A 21,990-nucleotide genomic window follows, 5' to 3' on the forward strand; every position below is an offset into this window, starting at 1 on the left:
GTGGAATCCTGTCCTGGACAGAAAGCTGGATTAGGTCCGTGATGGTGAACCTATGGCATGTGTGCTGGAAGTGGCACAGAGAGCCATCTCTCCGGGCACACCAACGATGCTGCCTGTTGCTCTTTCGGGTTCTGGCATGTATCTTCCCGTGCATGGGAGTGCTGGAAACCAGAAGAACAGCTCCCTGGGGGGCATGCACATGATGGGAAGCTGAGTTTCTGCTTTCTGGCACATGCATGTACGCCAGCCAGCTGGTCTTTGTGTGTGCGAAAGACCAGGTGATTGGTGCCCATGCACATGATGGAAACCGGAAGCTTAACTTCCCGGCACATGCATGCACACTGGGGAACTGCTCTTCCGGTTTCTGGTGCTCCCGTGCATGCGTGGAAGAGGGAGCTGCTCTTCCAGTTTCTGGTGCTCCCCCCCACTCATGCGTGCTCCCGTTTCGGCACTCAGTGCCGAAACGGTTCACCAACACTGCATGCGCACACCGGAAACCAAAAGACCAAATGATCGGTGCTCATGTGCACATCGGAAACCGGAAGCTGAGCTTCCCAATCCGTGCATGCATACTGGGGAGCTGCTCTTCTGGTTTCTGGTGCTCCCCACCCCTCGCGCATGCTCCTGTTTCGGCACTGAGTGCTGAAAAGGTTCGCCACCATTGGTCTAGGTCTAGGTCAGGGATCTCCAAAGCTGGCTGAGGAACTCTGGGAGTTGAAGTCCACAAGTCTTAAAGGGACCAAGGTTGGAGACCCTGGTCTAGGTGATCTCCAAAGCCTCTTCCCGTGCTGACACATTGCAATTCTATGACAATAAGGAATTTTTTTTTTTTTTTTTGCAAAATTTTTTTATTTTTCCATAATAATTCCCACAATTTGACCAGTGTACAATACAATCACTTATCCAACAATCAGTCCTATACTCAAATTATACTCAGTCAGGGCTGCTCGACTGCCACTCCCCCCTTTAATCCTTTCTTCCCTTCTCATCCTTCTTAAACTTCCCCCACCACCTTCTCCTCGCTTTCCTACTTCCCCTCCTCTTTCCCACTTCTCACTACCATCCTTTCTAACCCTCTATCTCCTTCTTCTCCTCCTCCTATCCTTTCTTCTCCTCCTTCTTTCCTCCCTACCCACCTAGCTACCTACTTCCTTCCTTCTTTACTCCGCTTTCCTTACCCTTTCCCTTCGGGAGTGTTTGGCGAGCAGTCCCGACATTACACGATTCCAACTTGTTTAATTCTACCATTATTCCTGTACAATGGCAACCAATCAATTTATAGTCTTCCCTTCCCCACCTCCTTCCCCGAGACTTCCCAGAACAGAATACAGGGTATTGTAACTAACAAACATAATCTAAAATATAACATAAAACATATTCCATTTCACACCATCACACTATCAATTCACTTCTTTCTTAAACTAATACATAATAATTCCTAACTTCACTCAAAAACTAATTGATATTTTTTAATCTGATACTTATTTTGAATATAATCAATCCACTTCCTCCATTCCAATATATATTTTTCTTGTGTACAGTCTTTCAAGTAGGCAGAAATTTTTGCCATTTCTGCTAAATTTGATACTTTACTAATCCATTCTCCAATTGTGGGTAAGTCTTCTTTCTTCCAATATTGTGCAATCAATAATCTTGCAGCAGTTATTAAATTCAGAATCAGTTTTGTCTCTATAACAGTGCAATCTGAGATTATTCCTAATAAAAAGAACTGTGGAACAAACTTGATCTTCTTTTTCAAAATGTTCTGCATAATCCACCATATTTTAATCCAAAAGGCATTAACTTTTTTGGAAGTCCACTTAAGTGGTACAATCATCTCATTTTGTAAATTTTTATAATAAGTAGTTGTCAAGCCATCTGTACCTGGTGCTTTATTCGCTTTAAGCTGCTTAATTGCAAACACTATTTCCTCTGAAGAAATTAATTGATTCAACTCTTCCCTTTGATCTACTGTAATTTCTAAAATACCGTGGCCCTGTAAATATCTATCTATATCTTTATCACTAATCACATCTCTAGAATATAACTTAGTATAATATTCTAAAAAAGCTTTTTTAATCAAATTTTGCTGATATACTTCCTTACCTCTATATTCTATTTTATCAATTATACGTCGTTTCTGTTTCTTTCTTAATAAATATGCTAACCACCTTCCAGGTTTATTAGAATTATTAAACAAATTATGTCTTACATATTGTAAATTAGTTGCCACCTGATCTGCCATTAACATATTAAATTGACCTCTTAATATATTTATTGACTCTTTTGTTTTACTATCTCCTGGATTGCCTACCAATAACTGCTCCTTCCTTTTAATTTCCTCTTCTAGTTCTTTTCGCCTTTTGTGCAGTCTATTTCTATATTTATTATTCATCTCTAATAAAATTCCCCTCATATATGCTTTACTGGTGTCCCAAACTATCTCTATAGGTGTCCCTTTATCCATGTTCAAAGAAAAATTCCTTCATTAGAGTTTTACATTCATTTACATTTTGTTCATATTTAAACAAATTCTCATTCATCCTCCACGACCTCCTGGCCTCTTTTTTCCGCTCTAACTCAATCCATACCGGCTATGATCAGACAAGGTTCTAGAACAAATTTTGTCTTCTTCACTCTGAAAACAAATCATTAGTAATTAAAATGAAATCAATCCTAGAAAAGATTGATGTCTGTCAGAAAAAATGTAAAATCTCTCTTTTCATTGCGTTCTCGCCATACATCTCTCAATTCTAAATCTTCCATCAAATCAAAGAATGCCTTTGGCAGTTTTACACGATTGGAAATATTTCTAAGACTTCTTTTATCTTTCTGGGTATCCATCACTCCATTCCAATCACCCATTAATATATAAGTTTTATAATCCCAAGATGTTATTCTTTTATGTAAAAACTTATAAAATTTTTCTTGTTGTTGATTTGGTGCATAAAACTCCTATTAAAAGTATTTTTCTCCCTTCCAATAAAAGTTCAATAGCAATATATCTTCCTTGATTATCCGCTTCAATTAATGTTGCAGATAAATTACTCTTTATATAAACAACTAGTCCATTCTTCTTTTCTGTAGCAGATGCAACAAAATGTATTCCCAATTTCGAATTTATCAAATATTTCTGGTCTAATGTTCTAATATGTGTTTCTTGTAAACATACAATGTCAGTTTTAAATTGCTTCAAATAATGAAATATCTTTCTTCTCTTTTGTGGTGAGTTTAATCCATTGACATTCCAAGATAAAAGTCTAATTGCCATTATCAGCAATCGGAAACTTTTGAAGCACCAGCCGCAAATCATATCTTTCTTTGGGCCTTGCTCCTCCCACTGTTTCCGTCTTGGTAATAGCAGATTGAGCCTGTTGAGCCTTTTCTTCTTGTTCCTTGCGTTTGACAGCTGCTCTTGTCATCCTTGGCTCTTTTGGAATCTCTGATCCCATCTTAGACACATCCAACGCTTGTAAACGGTCTTCTTCCATTACTATCACTTCTTTTTCTTTAATTTCACCTTCCTTTCTCCTACCATCCGGAGATGGGGGACTTCAGCCTTAAGCACATAAGCATAAAACTCTTGTGCTTTACTGACTGTATTAAGACGATGTGCTTCCCCTTCATAGTAAACTATTATACCAATTGGGATGTCCCATCTATACTCAATCTGACGTTTTTTAAGTTCGTTCACCAAAAAAGCAAACTCCTTCCTACCTCTCAACATTTTGGGGGGAATTTCCTTTAGTATTAAAATGTCTTGGCCGCTTGAATCTTGTCTCCTTTAAAAAGCTTGTAAAATCTCATTTCTCACTGTTCTAGTAGTAAAATAAATAACAATGTCTCTGGGAAGATTTCTTTGTCTTGCTATCCAGGAATTCACACGATAAATTTTATCAATATAAAAGCCACATCTGCTGGCCGAACTGCCAAAATCTCTGCAAAGGCCTCCGAAAAATTTGCTTCAAATTCTCATTTTTACATTCTTTAAGTCCACGGATTCGTAAAGCAAGTTCCATAGCTCTATATTGTACCAAAACAATTTCATCATCAACTTTATCCATTTTACATTGAACTGCCTCAATCTTATTTTCCAATTTTAAATTAACTTTCTTTATTTCTTCTACTTCCTGCTCCAATAAAATCACATTTGATGCCAGACCCTGTACTGCTGACACCAAACCTTCTTTAACTTCTTTATTTCCAGTTTGAATTTCTAACATCTGTTTTTTCATCTCTGACATTTCTTCTGTAATTAATTTAAACTTATCCTCTATCTGGGAAGTTTGCCAATTCATAGCATCTTTAAGAGATTCTTTCATAAATTCTTTCAGGTTATCCTGAAGTGCTTCCAAATTTAATGATTTTGTATCTGCTGTATGTGCTGGAGAGACTCCCGGTGTTAATGTTCCTGGGGTTTTTGTAACAGTTGACTTTAATTGTTTTGCTGCCATCTCTTAAAATTTCTCTTTAACTTAATATTACGTATAAACCTTTTAAGTCTTTTTTTTTTCCAGTCTCAGTATCTCTTCTCCCTTCTCATTACAATGTTTAAAAAAAAATTTTTTTTTCAGCTGGCCTCAGCTATAAACAACAGACAGTGAGACTTGTAACACTTTCGTTTTCAACTGTGTAGCTCATTAAAGAACGATCGCCATTTTCACTTTGAAGTCAAGTCCAAAACTTAAAAAAAAAATAATAACAGGGAATTGATTGATTACTTGCTTTTATAATTAGAGCTCTCCTGTTTCTGTTCAGTCCGGTATTATCTTCTTTAAGTTAAAATTGGTCCCGGAAGTTGGTCGCGGCAATTAGGTCTGCCGGAGCAGGAAAAAAGCCTCAGATCTGGAGCACTTTGAAGTTCTGAGGGGGCTTAACCCTTCGAGCCCCCTGGTATCTTCCAGGAGCTCTAGGGAAGCTCTACCTCTGCTTCCTTTTGCTCACCACCGCTTCTTCTCCCGAAGAGGGGGGTTTCCGAACTGCTGGACAGCTGATTGTCGCTGTCTTAGCAGTCCAACATGATCCAGAGGTTGGTGACCAGAAAGATCACCTCCGTTGCCAACGGAGCCAACCAGGAAGACGACAATAAGGAATTGATGCTGGGTTCTTTTCTTATTTGTGGCAAAAACGATAAAAGGCAAGAAGGCTCATTTTATTGACTTTCCACTTTTTAAAACCTTCCTTTCTCTAGAAGGTTCCATCTTGCCGCTTCCCATCGTTCTGCTCCTCGGTGGTCTAGGAGGGTTCCTGCTCCTTTCCAATTTGTTTTTGCTTGGCTGCCTCTTCTTCAGAAAGAGAACTCGGGCTCCCAAAGGTAAGCATAGATCATCACTTGTAAATAGGTCACCGGTCAGGGGAAATTCCAATAATCTGCTCTGCTTTTTCTGCCTCACCAGAAAATAAAATAAAATAAAAAAAAGATCATTCTATGCAGATGAAGAAATCCTTTCATCTCTTCTGTTTGGCTATAATTTATTTTGCTTGTTTTTTCCCCCCCACTTAACAGGAGATGGAATTGAAGGATCAACCAGGTGAGCCTAAGTGGGCGAGAGGGCAAGACACATGGGATTAAGTGCGTAACTTGGAGGTGCCGTCTTTTCTCTTCCTTTTTTGTATTGATGCATCTAATGTTGAATAATTTGAAAAGCTGACATTGTCAGTCACACAGAGATGGGGGCAATTTCCTTGGTAACTGAGAAACGCTTCATAAATTCATCAACGAGGCTGTAACCCAGCGTGGTGGTTCATTGCAGGGGGAAAGTCAGATTTGGGAACAGCTACACGGTGAGCAAATGGCTGAAGGTTGGTGGACAACCAGCACAGCTGGAGGGGTACAGTTCAGAGGTAAGTACATCAGTCTGGTCAAGGGGACTGTGGATGCAATACCTGAGCGACCACAATGGTTGCCAAGCAAGGCGACAGAACAACAGCTGGTTTGTCTGTTAAGCAGCAGTGTGCCTAATACTATTTTCAGAATGCACAGGAATTGAATATAAATAGTCCTCAATGTACAACCATTTGTTTAGAGGCCGTTTGAAATTACAGTAGCCCGGGAAAAAAGGGACTGTGCACTTATAACCAACACGGTCATACGATCAAAATTTGGATTCTAGACAACTGGCATGGATTCATGATAGTTGCAAGGTCCCAGAATCACATGATCTTCCCAGCCAGCATCTCACAAACAAAATCAATGGGAAAAGCTTGATTCACTTAATGACTAGGCGATTCACTTAGTAACTGTAGCGATTTGCTTAACCAGATGGCAGTGTGTGTGTGTGTGTGTAAAATTGGGCACGATTCATTCAGCCTTGCTTAGCAATGAAAATTTTGGTCCCAATGGAAGTCATAAGTCGAGGACAACCTGTAAGTGTGTGGGTTGGTGGCGGTAGAAGCATAAAACTTACTTAGTAGAGAGGGGAAAAAAATCCCCCTCTCTCTTTTTATTCCCCAAAGCTTTTTTGAAACTTGCTTTTTCCTCCCAAGGAAACTTAAGTCAAAGCAGCTGGTTTTATTCAGTTGCTTCCTCCGCTCAGTGTCAAGATTGCCTCCTTTGGAAGTAAGGGTAGATCTCGCAGGTCCTTTGGGTTCAGTCCATCTCACAGAGTCCCAGCGTTCTCTACCCGTATCAGTGAATCCAATTTCATCAATAGAGAGAAATTATGTCAGCTGGAGAAGATTAGTCGAACTGACTCACTTCGCCTCCATCATAATGCAACTTAAGACTGTATTGTTATAGTTTTGGAGAGTGGGTGGGATTGGAGGTTGCTATGGAGCAAAGAAACTTGGGGAAACTATAGGGAAGTCCCCAGGAGCACTTAAGAGAATCTTTCTGCCTCTGTCTGGAAAACTTTATGCAGCTCTGCTTCTGTTTCTTATTAGCCGAAAAGAGTTGGGTCTAATGAGAAGTCCTAGACATCTGATCCTTTTTTTTTTTTTTCAAAAATAGAGGGCATAATAATCTTGACATTTTGAGAGAATCAGACTGTTTGAAAGCATCTCATTTATCAATCCTTGTTAGGGAGGTGAAAAAAAATGAGAGTTTCTCTAGCAGAAAGGGATGGGCTGGAAATTGTAGTTAAGCTCTCCTGGAAGAGATGGTGGGGAAGGAGGGCAGGCTTAGATCTACACATGTTGGTTGGTTGATTGGTTGATTGGTTAGTTGGTTGATTGGTTGATTGGTTAATTGATTGGTTGGTTGGTTGGTTGGGTGGATGGATGGATGGATGGATGGATGGATGGATGGATGCAGTGGTGGGATTCAGTTGTTAAATTGCTGGCTAGCCTCGCCCCTTCCTGCCCTGCCCCTTCCAGGAATCCCCACACGCCCCATTTTTGCTCACAGGAGGCTGCAGGGAGGCCTACTAGGCTCAAAACAGGGCGCAGGAGGGCCCATCTCTGTGGACTGTTTTTGCTCCCAGGAGGGTGCAGGAGGCTGAGTGCTGCTTGTCCCACCCCCTGACCATGCCCACCATGGCCACACCCACCCAGCTGGTCATTAGGGCAGAGAACCAGTTGTTAAAATTATTTAAATCCCACCACTGGATGGGTGAGTGGCTGGGTGGGTGGGTGGATACCATAAATAGGAGGCCAAACCAAGGCCTGGGGAAAAGTATTTTTAAAAAATTGCTTATGGATAGGGGTCTTGAAAGTCATGAGGGGAGGGGGGATGCTGTTCCAAAGAGTAGGATCACCTCCTGGATCCTGCTAGTAAAGGTAAAGGTTCCCCTCGCACATATGTGCTAGTTGTTGCCGACTCTAGGGGTCGGTGCTCATCTCCGTTTCAAAGCCGAAGAGCCAGCGCTGTCCGAAGACGTCTCCATGGTCATGTGGCCGGCATGACTCAACACCAAAGGCACACAGAACGCTGTTGCCTTCCCACCAAAGGTGGTCCCTATTTTTCTACTTGCATTTTTTATGTGCTTTCGAACTGCTAGGTTGGCAGAAGCTTGGACAAATAATGGGAGCTCACCCCATTACGCAGCACTAGGGATTCGAACTGCTGAACTGCCGACCTTTCGATCGACAAGCTCAGCATCTTACCCCTAAGCCACCGCGTCCTGCTAGTAGTACTGCTTAATCAACAGGACCCAGAAAAACCTTATCAGAATGCATGGGATATGCTGGTACTAAAGGAGACGGAGAGATCCTCCAAAAGCTAATCCCGATGCTATATAACTCTTTATGAACAATAACTAGTGTATTTAATTGCATCCAGAAGCTGACTGGTAATCAGTGCAGGTCATATACAATGTTACATAGGCTTAGGGACATGTCTCCATTACTGCTCATATTGCCCTGTTCTGGACTAGAGGTAGTTTCTGAATGGTTTTCATGGCCAGATGTTTTTCCCCCTTGCTCCTGACATTGTTGGTTGGCTCTCCCTCCAGGGCAGTTCTACTAAGACATCAGCCGCTGTCTCTACAGCCACCAGCGATACTAGTGTTATAGGTAGGTAAGAGCTGATCACATTTCCCCCTTCCTCTTCGTCCCAGCCCTAATTCCACATTCAGGCCTATCCTTTGAATGCGTTGAGGGCAAACCTGTTGCCTGAAGGAGAACTTCTGCATTCTTTGCAGATCCCAACATCTCGCTCCCTTGGATTGGCTCTCAAGAGCATCATGAATACGAGGAAGTAGGAGGTCCTAGGAGATTGGAAGATGTGGGTCCCCTCTATGGTGAATGGAATGCCAGCGATGAGCCATGGATCAATGAATATGCAGTGAGTACCTTGAGAGGAAGGGGAATTCTGAGACAGTCCTGATGCGTTGTGCTCTGTGGTTTCTGATCAAGGGTGCGGTACGAAGCTTTATGAATGGAGTTTTGTAGATGGATACTTCAGTGGAAGCATTTAATCAGTGGAACAACTTGCCTCCAGAACTTGTGAATGCTCCAACACTGGAAGTTTTAAAGGAGAGATTGGACAACCATTTGTCTGAAAGGGTATATAGGGTTTCCAAGGTCCCTTCCAACTCTGTTATTCTATTCTATTCTATTCTATTCTATTCTATTCTATTCTATTCTATTCTATTCTATTCTATTCTATTCTATTCTATTCTATTCTAATTCCTATTCCAGTATTCTATTCTGTTCTGTTCTATTCCTATTCCTATTCCTATTCCTATTCCTATTCCTATTCCTATTCCTATTCCTATTCCTATTCCTATTCCAGTATCCTATCCTATCCTATCCTATCCTATCCTATCCTATCCTATCCTATCCTATCCTATCCTATCCTATCCTATCCTATTCTCTTATTCCTATTCCAGTATTCTAATGCAGTATTCTATTCCATTCCATTCCATTCCATTCCGTTCTCTTCTGTTCTCTTCTTATTCTTATTCTTATTCTTATTCTTATTCTTATTCTTATTCTTATTCTTATTCTTATTCTTATTCTTATTCTTATTCCTATTCCTATTCCAGTATCCTATCCTATCCTATCCTATCCTATCCTATCCTATCCTATCCTATCCTATCCTATCCTATCCTATCCTATCCTATCCTATTCTCTTATTCCTATTCCAGTATTCTAATGCAGTATTCTATTCCATTCCATTCCATTCCATTCCGTTCTCTTCTGTTCTCTTCTTATTCTTATTCTTATTCTTATTCTTATTCTTATTCTTATTCTTATTCTTATTCTTATTCTTATTCCTATTCCTATTCCAGTATCCTATCCTATCCTATCCTATCCTATCCTATCCTATCCTATCATTCCTATTCCAGTATTCTAATCCATTCCGTTCTATTCCTATTCCTATTCCTATTCCTATTCCTATTCCTATTCCTATTCCTATTCCTATTCCTATTCCTATTCCTATTCCAGTATTCTATTCTATTCTGTTCCGTTCCGTTCCATTCCATTCCATTTTTCCACATTCCACATTCCGTTCCTTTCCCACTACCTTAATAAATCCCTCTACTTTAAAAACAATATGGAATCTTATCAGATCTTATTCCTTGTGTTTAGCATGTCTACCAAGGATTTGGAAGACGGCCAGCTGCCTCCACAAAGACAGCACCCATCTATGACTCGGTAGCAAACTATGGTCTGCCCCGGGATACAGAACTGCCTTTTGAACAGCAAGGGGAACTGGTCTAAGTAACCTTTCTCTGACCCACCGTCCAAGATTGCCGTTGTCTCCTGGTAACTCTTAGTTCCTTCTTTTTATGCTACATTCCTTATCCATGTAGAGACGCTAAATCCAGTGGTGCAGTCTTTGGATGGGTTCACACAATATAACTAAAACCTGGCTTAGCGAGAACACAATTACTGAGGTTGCAAAAAAAATTACTGTGCTCAACATACACAAAGGGATAACGTGACACCTTTGTTTTGACTGCTGGTCGGATTCTTACAACTCAAAGTGTAAAATGTTTGGCAAAACAGCCAGAGAGCTAGTATTCTCCTTTTTTCCCTACTGGAATCCGATGCCTTGAGCCCTCCCCAGCTGTTAGTTTGCATGGTTAATTTGACTGTTTTAATTTCAGCCTGGTTTAATAAAAACTGCAACTTTAAGAATTGCTACCTAGGCTCGAGGTGTTGTGTTTTTTTTCTCCCTTCCCCAACCTTCCTCTCGCTTCGCTTGTGTGTGTGTGTGGGTATGTGTGTGTGTGTGTGTGTGTGTTGCCTTTTGTAGCTAAACCTCAGGGCAAGGACTTCTCCACCACTCAGCTGCTCAGAGTTTTCTTTTGGCTTAAAAACCGAGGTTCAAAATGCAAGAAATCCATAAAATATAAATAAGCCGAAGGCAGACCACACATGGCTCGCTGGGGATGGAAAGGATACCATAAACCAGAGACAAGTGAAGGGGTTGTGTTTTTTTTTAAAAGGAGGTTTATTACACTTCTGCTCCAATAGCGTATGTTCCATTGTGAAGCCTGCTTGATCTTTCCTCTGGTCAAGTTATCTACCCTTGCAAGCTTTCATCATGTCGAACACAGAAAGATGCACAGGAGGATAGCAGACCCTCAAACAGACGGGGTGAAAGCACAAGACATCCATTCCCAACCAATGACAAGGTCAAAACATCTCGATGCAAGCAAACATCTCGATGCAAGAGCCCTGCCCTCTTCAAACGTGCATTGTGGGATCGCAAAACCGAGGGCAGAGTTTGCAACGCAACATGATTTCACCCCTTGCCCCCCCCACCCCCGTCAGAGGCCGATGGGCGGAAATACCTTGTCTGCTTTGCATTGGTGGGCAATGGTCAGACAGGAGGCTTAATTAAGGTGGCTACTAAATGAACCCACATTGTGGGCTTGCATTTTTGAGCCGGGGGTTCCTACCAGAGGGTGGTTTCAGCAAGTTCTGACCAGTTCTGGAGAACCGGTAGTGGAAATTTTGAGTAGTTCGGAGAACCGGTAGTAAAAATTCTGACTGGCCCCGCCCCCATCTATTCTCTGCCTCCCGAGTCCCAGCTGATCGGAGGAAATGGGGATTTTGCAGTAACCTTCCCCTGGAGTGGGGAGGGAATGGAGATTTTACAGCATCCTTCCCCTGGAGTGGAGGGGGGAATGGAGATTTTACAGTATCCTTCCTTTGGAGTGGGGAGGGAATGGAGATTTTACAGTATTCTTCCCCTGCCACGCCCACCAAGCCACACACACAGAACCGGTAGTAAAAATTTTTGAAATCCACCACTGGTTCCTACGGTACACTTTAGATGTAAAGAACAAAGCCCAGGTAAAAAACTAACCAAGCATTGTAAGGTTTACAAAGACAAGTGGTCCTCAACAGACAACAGTTTGTTTAGTGACCGTTCAAAGTTACAACAGCACTGAAAAAAAATGTGACTTACGACCGTTTTTCACAGTTCCTGTCAACCCTGAAGCTGACCTGGCTGAAGCCATTTTTGTCACTGCTTCAGCGTTGCCAACACTGGAGCTGAGGGATAGGGAAGTGGGATTTGAGATAAAAGGGATTCAGTAGCCAGAACAAAGTATTTTCTCTTGGGAACCAGGGACATTCTCACACCTGGTTGGAAGAAGGCGGAGCGATGCTACCTGGCTACCAGCCTGCACCATGATTGGACCATGTGACTGATTGTTTGGAGAAAGTAGAAAAACTTTTAATTAGGTGAAAACCGTGGAAGACTTCAGAGTCGGTTTTTCTGACTCAGTTTTTCAGCTGACTGAATCGGGGTGCCGGCATCCACAGCCACTCCGTCTTGGAGGGATTAAGCTTGAGCCTGTTTCTCCCCATCCAGACCCGTACGGCTTCCACACACCGGGACAGCACTTCAACAGCTTCATTGGGGTGGCCTGGGGTGGAGAAGTACAGCTGGGTGTCATCAGCGTACAGCTGGTATCTCACCCCAAAGCCACTGATGATCTCACCCAACGGCTTCATATAGATGTTGAACAGAAGGGGCGAGAGAATCGACCCCTGCAGCACCCCACAAGTGAGGTCCCTCGCGGTCGACCTCTGCCCCCCTGTCAACACCGTCTGCGACCGGTCAGAGAGATAGGAGGAGAACCACCGATACACGGTGCCTCCCACTCCCAATCCCCCCAACCGGCGCAGCAGGATACCATGATCAATGGTAACAAAAGCCGCTGAGAGATCTAATAGGACCAGGGCAGAGGAATAGCCCCTGTCCCTGTCCCTCCAGAGATCATCCACCAATGCGACCAAAGCTGTCTCCGTGCTGTACCCGGGTCGGAAGCCGGACTGGAACGGGTCTAGATAGACGGCTTCATCCAGGTATTGGGGTAGCTGTCGCGCCACAGCACTCTCTACAACCTTCGCAACAAAGCGAAGGTGGGAGACTGGACGATAATTACCCAAAATAGCTGGGTCCAGGGAGGGCTTCTTGAGGAGGGTCTCACCACCGCCTCTTTCAAGGCGGCAGGAAAACCCTTCCAACAAAGCGTTGATAATCTCCTGGAGCCAGCCTCGTGTCACCTCCTGAGTGGCCAGTACCAGCCAGGAAGGACACGGGTCCAGTAAACATGTAGTGGCGTGAAGTCTCCCCAACAACCTGTCCACGTCCTCGGGAGCCACAGGGTCAAACTCATCCCAAATGGACTCAACAAGACGTGTCTCCTCTCCCTCGCTTGGATCATCCCAATTTCGGTCCAGACCATCCCGGAGCTGAGCGATTTTATCGTATAGTCAGTTTATTTATTTATTTATTTATTTATTTATATATTATTTAGATTTTTATACCGCTCTTCTCCCAAAGGACTCAGGGCGGTGTACAGCCAGATTAAAACAATAATATACAAAATTAAAATAACAATTAAAATACATATTCAAAAGATGGCCGAAAATTAAAACCGTCGAATTGACCTATACTAAAATACCCCAATTTAAAATTATTAAAAATTCAGAAATTTGAAAATTTAAAAATCAAGCCAGTCCAGCTTGGATAAACAGATATGTTTTCAATTCATGGCGAAAGGTCCGAAGGTCAGGTAATTGGCGTAAACCGGGGGGAAGTTCGTTCCAGAGGGTAGGTGCTCCAACAGAGAAGGCCCTTCCCCTGGGGGCCGCCAGCTGACATTGTTTGGCGGATGGCACCCTGAGAAGACCCTCTCTGTGTGAGCGTACGGGTCGGTGGGAGGCATAAGGTAACAGCAGGCGGTCCCGTAAGTACCCGGGCCCTAAGCCATAGAGCGCTTTAAAGGTGGTAACCAATACCTTGAAGTGCACCCGAAAGACCACAGGGAACCAGTGCAGACTGCGCAGGAGCGGTGTTACCCGGGAGCAACGTGTGGCTCCCTCAATCACCCGCGCAGCTGCATTCTGGACTAACTGGAGCCTCCGAGTGCACTTCAGAGGTAGCCCCATGTAGAGAGCATTGCAATAATCCAGACGAGAAGTGACGAGAGCATGAATGACTGTGCATAAGGCATCCCGGTCAAGAAAGGGACACAACTGGCGAACCAGGAGAACCTGGTTGCAGTGTCCAAAGGTCATGCGATCCCCTTTTGCAACCTTCCGACAAGCAAAGTCCATGGGAAAGCCAGATTCACTTAATAACCAAGTGACTAACTTATCAATTGCAGTGATTCACTGAACAACCGTGGCAAGAAAAGTCATCAAATGGGGGAACAAAACTCACTAAACAAAGCCGGATGGGAAGGTCACCCATTGGCAGTCACGTGATCCCAGGATGCTTGCAATTGTTCTAAATGCACGTCGGTCGCCAAGCATCTGAATTTTGTTCACGGGACCATGCTGCGATGGCCATAAGCGCGAGGAGCAGTTGTAAGTCACTTTTCTTCCAGTGCTGTTGTAGCTTTAAATGGTTGCTAAAGGAAACTAACTGTAATTCTTACCAGATGCTTGGAGAACATGAAGTGAGTTGGGGATTGGAGAAAAGCGCGAAGGAAAAAAGGCAGTGGTGGGATTCAAATGATTTAGCAACTGGTTCTCTGCCCGAATGACCAGCTGTGTAGGCGTGGCTCGGTGGTCATGTGACCCTGTGGGCGTGGCCAACTCAACATCACTCACGCCGATGGGCGCTTCGCCTTAGCTGTTACAATGTAATAAGGGTTAACCAGAGAGGCAGTTTCTGAAATCAGGGCAATAAAGATTAGGCTAGAAACAACACCAGAACGTTTCCTTCCTGCCTTCCTTACAGGATTAGTCCTGTCAAGTGGAAAAAACAAAACAAAATAAGATTTCTTCCAACAACCAGTTCTCCGAACTGCTTAGAAAGTTAACAACCGGTTCTCCCGAATAGGTGCGAACTGGCTGAATCCCACCACTGAAAAAAAGGGGAATGGTTTTTCCCACTTTATGGAGATTACAGCTTTCCGAAATGGAAGGAAGATAATGCAGTCTCGGAGAAGAGCTCAAGACTGCTTCTTTGGCCCAAGTAGGTTTTTTTTTTTTTTTAAAAAAAGCAAGCCAGAGATCTGGCTACAGCTGTCTGGACACAGATGCTGTGACAGGGTTCAATGCAGGCCAAAGCCTAAATCACAATCACAATAAAAAGTAATATCCAAAGATATCCTGGCAGTTCTGAACAAACCCGTTTTCTTCGCGGAGTCTTAAGGATGCTTCTGAACGACCAAGGATCCACAGTGCAACTGCCTTTGCTCGCCTCTGGCTAATCTGAGGCATAATGAATAGCAGTGCCAGCAGTTTCCTCTGTAAGAGGACTCTTTCTGCCTGAAAAGGCTAACTTGTCATTCACATTAACTTAATAACGATGATATCCCCATCCCTGGGAGAAATCCTGGGAATTTCAATTTGCCGGGCATGCCAAGACTTCTATTAGAAGTCCCAAACCTGCTCACAAAATAATGCTTCCTTGGATTCTCCCGGTTACATGAATCTGGACTCAATCCAATTTCATTTTTGAATGAAACACATCGACGATGCATTCTACAAAGGTCTATGCGGCGAAAAGAGACTTCCCCCAGTTTAGATAGTGAGAAACCCCACAAACCCCCCTCTCAGGGATCCATTGTTGACTGGATTCAATGTGGGGGGGAGGTGTTAGTCTAAAATGGGTTCTGTCTTAGATCTACTTCCGAGGAGCAAGCCCAGTTGAATACAATGGGCCTTTCCCCGCTCCCCTCAAATACTCATATGTAGAACTGCATTGTCAGTTTTGCCTTAAGTCAGGGTGTCAAACTGGATTTCTTTGAGGGTTGGATCAGCATTGTAATTGTCCTCTGCGGACCGGCCAGGGGGCGGGAGACAAGAGATGGGACGGATGCCTCCTGCAGCACCCTACCGGCCCAAACGCCCCATTTTCAGTCTCAATAGCCTCCTGTAGTACTCTGTTGGCAAAAATGGGGCGCCCCTCCCCTAGCCCCATTTTGGCTAGCAGAGTGCTGCAGGAGGCCATCAAGGCTGAAACCAGGGTGTGGGGAGGCCGCACACCCCTCCCCATGCCCTGTTTTGGCCGACAGAGTGCTGCAGGAGAAGGTTTTTGCTAGCAGAGGCACTGCGAGCCTTTGCTATTTCTAGGCTGGTCCTGTGGGCCAGATCTAAGCACCTCGTGGGTTAGATCTGGCTCACGGGCCTTGAGTTTGACACTCCTGCCTTAAGTAATCACTCAAGCCGGACCCTCCTATGATACGATCCAGGTAATCGACAAACCAATGTGGTTCAAGTTAAAAAAAAAAAGAAGTTCAACAAACCAATATGATTCAAGAATAACGACGGCAATGCAAGATCCAAGTGTTCTACGAACCAATATGGTTCGAGTTAAAAATCCCATTTCACGGAAATGATTGAAGCGTAGTCGATAAGGAAGACGGAGGGCTCCTAATTGTACAGAATATCACGAGGACCAAATGAGGGAGGTAGCTGGATGCAGAATTCGGATCAACTTTCCTTCAAATATGCGGAGGGATGGATTCCAACCTGGAACGGCCCAGAGGGTGCCAGGTGAGAAGAAGATGGGCCCAGATGCTCAGATCACCATTCTTGCTGGTGACACGGAACCTCGTGGGATTGTGTGGGGTGGGTTTGCATCTGGGATGCCATCGGCCTGTGGTAGAAGCAGTGGTGATGGAGGAGATAAACCCAGCCTCTCCACCGATGGTTTATGGTAACACTCAGGGGTGGGCTCCTGGGGGTTTGGCAGGGTTTGGCCGATCCTCTAGCTAAAAATTACCAGGGTTCAGCAAACCCCCAAATGCCACCCCTGGATGGTCACGCTCACCCCTCCTTTCCCAGAACTCTCCACGTGGCCCGCTTATCATTCCAGATAAGTGCAGGGACCGCATGGAGGATCTGGGAGGGCAAAAAATGGGCCTACTGGAGGTTCTGGAAGTCTAGAAATGGGCCGGTTTTCAGCCTCCAGAGGGCCTGGGGGAAGCTGTTTTCGCACTCCCGGAGGCTCAAGAAAACCCTCTGGAGCTTGGGGAGGGTGAAAAACAAGCCTCCCGGAAGTTCTGGAAGTCCAGAAATAGGCCTGTTTCCGGCCTCTGGAGAGCTTCCGGAGACCCTCTGGACCTCAGGGGAAGCTGTTTTCGTCCTCCCAGAAGCTCAAGGAAAGCCTCCTAAATCTGGGGAGGGAGAAAAAACAGGCCTCCCACCGTGGTGCAGGTGGACGACTAGGCCATGCCCATCATGGCCATGCCCACCCAGGAAGTGGGCAGCGAACCCGTTGCTAAAGGTTCTGAAGCCCACCCCGGTTACAGTGAGTCCTCTCCACCACTGACCCACGGCACCGGCTTCTACTAGGAAAATATGCTTTTTTTGTGTGTAAAGCTCTTGAGGTTCAACTTGACGTCCCAATCCTTATCCAATAACTTAATTAAATATAGCAAATATAGAAGACCACACCTTCCATCGGGGGTGGGGAGAACAGAAAGGAGAAGAAAGAAACAAAAGACATTCAGGCTCCCTCACTCTTCGAGGGTAGAGAAAGAGACAGGTTGGTCTCCCTCTATCCAGGATGGCTGTGTCAGGTGAAGGATGGGGGATAGACCAACCCAGGGCCTGAGCGACGGCTTCGCAGCAAAAGACGCAGCTGGAGAGAAGAGGAGAGAAGAGTTTGTCAAAGCTGCAATGCTGCCCTTCGACTTTTTGCCCGTTCCCAGACCCTACCTGGATCACTCAAAAGCCCAACTCACTTGCTCGGCTGCTGGTCCTGAAGTCAACAGGTGAACTGGCTGCTCGTTCTCTGGGTTCCGGGCAGTGGGATCGGCCCAGTGGTCCAGCAAGAGGCGGACGATCTGCTCTTGATAAGGATGGCCATGGAGGCCAGCTGCCATGTGCAGAGCTGTGTTGCCATGGGCCTGAGGATAGAGAAAGGACCTCGGTGGTCAGGCAATGTTCACCTTATTGTCTTCTTAGCAAGAGGCTTGGGTGATGATGAGCCTGAATCTGCATGCCACACCTTCTTTAAGGTAGAAAGGCTCCCATCCCCGTCTCAATTCCATATACAAAATTAATGTTACGGCTCTTAAGGTACAGCAAGATGAGAAATTCATTCATGCATCTCCAATACAACTGCCAAGCCACCCACGCAGTTCTCATCTGTTTGACTTCTGCACCACATGTTATTGAGATAGGCTCTCCCCCCCACCCCTTGCAGCTGAGCAGGCAAATGGTTTTTAAAAGGAGAAGTACCTTGTCTAAGACACCATGCCTCAGCAATCATGCTCTCTCTCTCTCTCTCCTCCCTCCCCCTCACCCCTCCTCCTCCTCTTCTCTCTCCTCCTCTCTCCTCCCTCCCTCCGTCTCCCTCCCTCCCCTCTCTCTTTCTCCTTCTTCTTTCCACTCTCTCTCCCTCCTCCTCCCTTCCCTCCCCTGCCCCTCTTCTTCTCTCTCCATCTCTCCTCCTCCTCCTCCCTCCTCCTCCTCCTCCTTCTCCTCCTCCTCTTCTTTCTCCTTCTCTCTCCTCCTCTCCTCCTCCTCCTCCTCCTCTTCTCTCCTCTCTCCTCCTCCTCCTCTCCCTCCTCCTCCTTCTCCTCCTCTTCTTCTCTCTCCTTCTCTCTCCTCCTCCTCTCCTCCTCCTCCTCCTCTTCTTCTCTCTCCATCTCTCCTCCCTCCGCTCCTCTCCTCTCTCTTTCTCTTTCTCCTTCTTCTTTCCTCTCTCTCTCTCCCTCCCTCTCCCTCTCTCCTCCTCTTCCTCTTCTCTCTCCTTCTCTCTCCTCCTCCCTCCTCCTCCTCTCTCTTTCTCCTTCTTCTTTCCACTCTCTCTCCCTCCTCCCTCCCTCCCCTTCCCCCGCCCCTCTCTTCTCTCTCCATCTCTCTCCTCCCTCCCTCTCCCTCCCTCCCTCTCTCCCTCTCCTCTCTATTTCTCCTTCTTTCCAGTCTCCCTCCCTCCCTCGCTCCCTCTCCCTCTCCTCTCTCTTTCTCTTTCTCCTTCTTCTTTCCTCTCTCTCCCTCTCCCTCTCTCCTCCTCCTCCTCTTCTTCTTCCTCTCTCTCTCTCCCACACTCCCTCTTTCTCTCTCTGTGCATTTCCCCCCCCCAATCAAATGCCTTCCAGATGTTCTTTACCTGCTGCTTCCAAGACCTGCAGCATTGACATGCAGCATTGACATGTAACTGATGGCAGTTATACAGGCAATCCTCAATTTACAACCATTCATTACCATCCGTTCAAAGTTACGATGACATTGGAGGAACAAAAGGGACTTACAACTGGTCCTTGCACTTATGACTGTTACAGCATCTCCATAGTCCCATGAGGAAAATTTGGGTGCTTACATGTGTTTACAATGGTTTCAGTGTCCTGGGGTCATGTGATCACCATTTGTGACTTCCCCAGCCAGCTTCCCACGAAGTTAATGGGGGAAGCAAGATTTGCTTAACGACTACATGATTTACTTAACAACCATGGCAAAAAAAAAAAAAGGTTATAAAGTTGGGAGCAACTCACTGAGCAACTGTCTTGCTCAGTAACAGAAATTCTGGTCCCGATTGTGGCCATAAACTGAGGACTATCTCTAGTCCAAGGCACAGGCTGGAAGCTATAAAAAAACACACACACCCCTTTGTGCCCAGCCCTGGGGGCAAGGCTTGTGAATTGGGGGGGAGGGGAACCTAGTTGCTGTTAATGATTTTATTCATGGAGCCTACGAAGAAAATACAAAAGTAAATAACAGGAAAGACAGGGAAGGAAAATGGGAAGAGAAAAGTGGGGAAAGAAAAGAGGGAAAGCGAAAGAGAAGGCTTCGACTTCCAACTGCAGTAGATAGAATAAGGCACTAAGTAAAACTATTATGTCAAACTAAAAAGTTGATATGAATGCCTAGTTGACGCATACTGTTGTGCCTCACTCGCCCCCCCCACCCCCCGCCGCAGCCGGGCCCTTCTCATCTTATGTTACCTCAGCCAGAAACGGATAATGAAGACAAACAGCCTGGCATGCCTCCAGCCCCCAGTCCTGGCACCATGCCTGGACAGACCGAGCAAGACAAACAGCCTGGCATGCCTTCAGCCCCCAGTCCTGGCACCATGCCCGGACAAACCGAGCAGATAAACCCTTCCCCCACAGCATGTGAACATGAAGAATATGAGGCCAGTCACGAGCTGGGATTGCCGGCAGCGGAGGGTGGAGGGATCCACGCTTCCGGAGAATGGAGAGGCGACGTCAGCAAAAGGAAGGGAGGGGCAGGCCTGGATAAGTGCTGAGTCATGGAGCCACACCCCATGGCCTATATAAAGGATCTGCTTTCTGGCATTCTCTGAGTCAGGCAAAGTCTAACTTGGATTGCTGAAGTCACATCCTGGTCTCCTGCCTGCCCTGAGAACTCTGATAGAACTTTGGCAAAGCTGCAGAGGCTTTGCAGCCACGCTTGATACGGACTTCCCCGACCCGGCCGTCAGAGGAGGAGTGGGACACGACACATACCTTAATGTTTACAAAATTCTGACGTTCCTGTCCAGGCAGTTTGAGGAGGAACTGGACCAAAGGCAGGTTTGCAGCTTGAACAGCCAGATGCAGGATGGTTTTACTGCTCTTCAAATCCTAGCCAAAGTCAAAGGAGAACAAGGGTCAGATACCCAGACAGTGGTGGGTCTAGGGAATTTTCTAGTTTGGTCTGTTCTGACCTAGGCTCCCTTAAGGAGGCAGGAATTTACTGGCAAAACCTCTTTTATTTGCACGACTGTGAATTACAGTTCATCCACAGTCAGCAAGGTTTGTCCAAACAGTTTTTCAAAGGAATATTTCTCAACACACCTTATCTTGTTTGGCAAGCTGCCACGTAACTTGTTTCCAACCGCAGTACAAGACAAAACTTGGAACAGACTCTCTCAGAGTCGCAGAACGAACAAATTGTTTCCTGCAAAAGCCCCCTCCCTATTCGCTCCTCTTTTATTTCCCATGGGAGAGGCCAATCACCTCCAAGGTGTGGCTTTACTCCTGAGTCGACCCTGCTTTCTGAGTTGTTCTTGTCGTCTGGCAGCTCTGCACATGTGCACACTGGGAACGGGCTCCAGCTGTTCCTCTGCCTTGCTGCTGTCTAGCTCCCTCTCTGCCTCCGACGCAGAGCCCTCGTCCGAGCTTTCCCTAGCCCCCAGGAGTGGCCCATGTTCCTCTCCAACCGCCTCACTGTCCGACTTTGCTGCCAGCTCTGCTGGTGAGCCACAATAGTCTCCAACCTTGGCAACTTTAAGCCTGGCGGACTTCAACTTCCAGAATTTCCCAGCCAGCTTTGCTGGCTGGGGAATGCTGGGAATTGAAGTCCACCAAAGTTGTCGTCTGCCAGTCTTAAAGCTGCCAAGCTTGGAGACCCCTGGTCTAAGGGGGTCCCTTCTTTAGATGGAACTGGGTATTACTTCCAAATGGGGACAGTCAGATCTGTCGCACTGACATCCACCTTCTGACGGGGGGGGGGTCTGATCTTTTGCCTTCCCACCTTTCCTTGTGGTTCTATTGCAGGGATGTCAAACTCAAGGCCCGGGGCCAGATCCGTGCTATTGTAACCACTCTTCCTGGAGTGTCAGGAATCTGTCTTCCTTGCTGCGATATAAATGCTTGACCACTTACCTGGCTCTTGTAATCAGCACCAAGTTGCAAAAGCCGCTGAATACAGAGCAGTAAGTTCTGCAGGTGATGTTGGGACAAGGGCTCCATGTTTTGTGTCTGGAAGGCAGCATTGTGAGCCATGACGGCACAGTGCAAAGGAGTGAGACCTGTACAAACACCGTAGGAAAGGAGTCAGGCAGCATGCCTGCATTGTGTGTGTGTGTGTGTGTGTGTGTGTGTGTGTGTTGACTCTTGATATCTTGACTACTCCCTGCAGTTTTCTTGGCAAGATGCCTCCTTCCTAGAGCTGGGAAGGAGAGACTGGCTTAAAGTCATGTAACTGGCTAAGGCAGGACTAGAACTCACAGTCTCCTGGTGATTGGCCTAAAGTCACCCAGCTGGTGTTCATGGCTATTGCCTAAGGCGGGACTAGAACTCACAATCTACCGGTGATTGGCTTAAGGTCACCCAGCTGGTGTTCTTACCTATTGCCTAGGGTGGGACTAGAACTCACAATCTCTTGGTGATTGGCCTAAAGTTCTCTAGACAGCTTTCATACCTAAGGCAGAACTAGAACACACGTTCTGCTGGT

At 45.6% G+C, this 21,990-nt stretch overlaps 2 protein-coding genes across 2 annotated transcripts in view; one reads left to right on the forward strand and one right to left on the reverse strand.

Annotated features, from left to right (window-relative positions):
* Positions 1-10,547, forward strand: part of NPHS1 (NPHS1 adhesion molecule, nephrin) — a 65,473-nt gene extending 54,926 nt beyond the window's left edge. The window contains exons 26-31 of the mRNA XM_058196240.1: positions 5,192-5,314; positions 5,507-5,531; positions 5,754-5,844; positions 8,391-8,451; positions 8,580-8,722; positions 9,973-10,547. Coding sequence (XP_058052223.1) covers positions 5,192-5,314; positions 5,507-5,531; positions 5,754-5,844; positions 8,391-8,451; positions 8,580-8,722; positions 9,973-10,104 — 575 coding nt within the window. The 3' untranslated portion in view covers positions 10,105-10,547. The remainder of the gene's footprint in view (positions 1-5,191; positions 5,315-5,506; positions 5,532-5,753; positions 5,845-8,390; positions 8,452-8,579; positions 8,723-9,972) is intronic.
* A 2,337-nt stretch (positions 10,548-12,884) lies between these two features.
* NFKBID (NFKB inhibitor delta) overlaps positions 12,885-21,990 on the reverse strand; it is a 51,600-nt gene continuing 42,494 nt past the window's right edge. Inside the window, exons 9-12 of the mRNA XM_058196293.1 lie at positions 21,420-21,565; positions 20,280-20,396; positions 17,550-17,714; positions 12,885-17,446 (exon numbers count right to left, since the gene is read on the reverse strand). Coding sequence (XP_058052276.1) covers positions 17,381-17,446; positions 17,550-17,714; positions 20,280-20,396; positions 21,420-21,565 — 494 coding nt within the window. The 3' untranslated portion in view covers positions 12,885-17,380. The remainder of the gene's footprint in view (positions 17,447-17,549; positions 17,715-20,279; positions 20,397-21,419; positions 21,566-21,990) is intronic.

Source organism: Ahaetulla prasina, chromosome 10 (assembly GCF_028640845.1).
Source record: "Ahaetulla prasina isolate Xishuangbanna chromosome 10, ASM2864084v1, whole genome shotgun sequence".
NCBI lineage: Eukaryota > Metazoa > Chordata > Lepidosauria > Squamata > Colubridae > Ahaetulla > Ahaetulla prasina.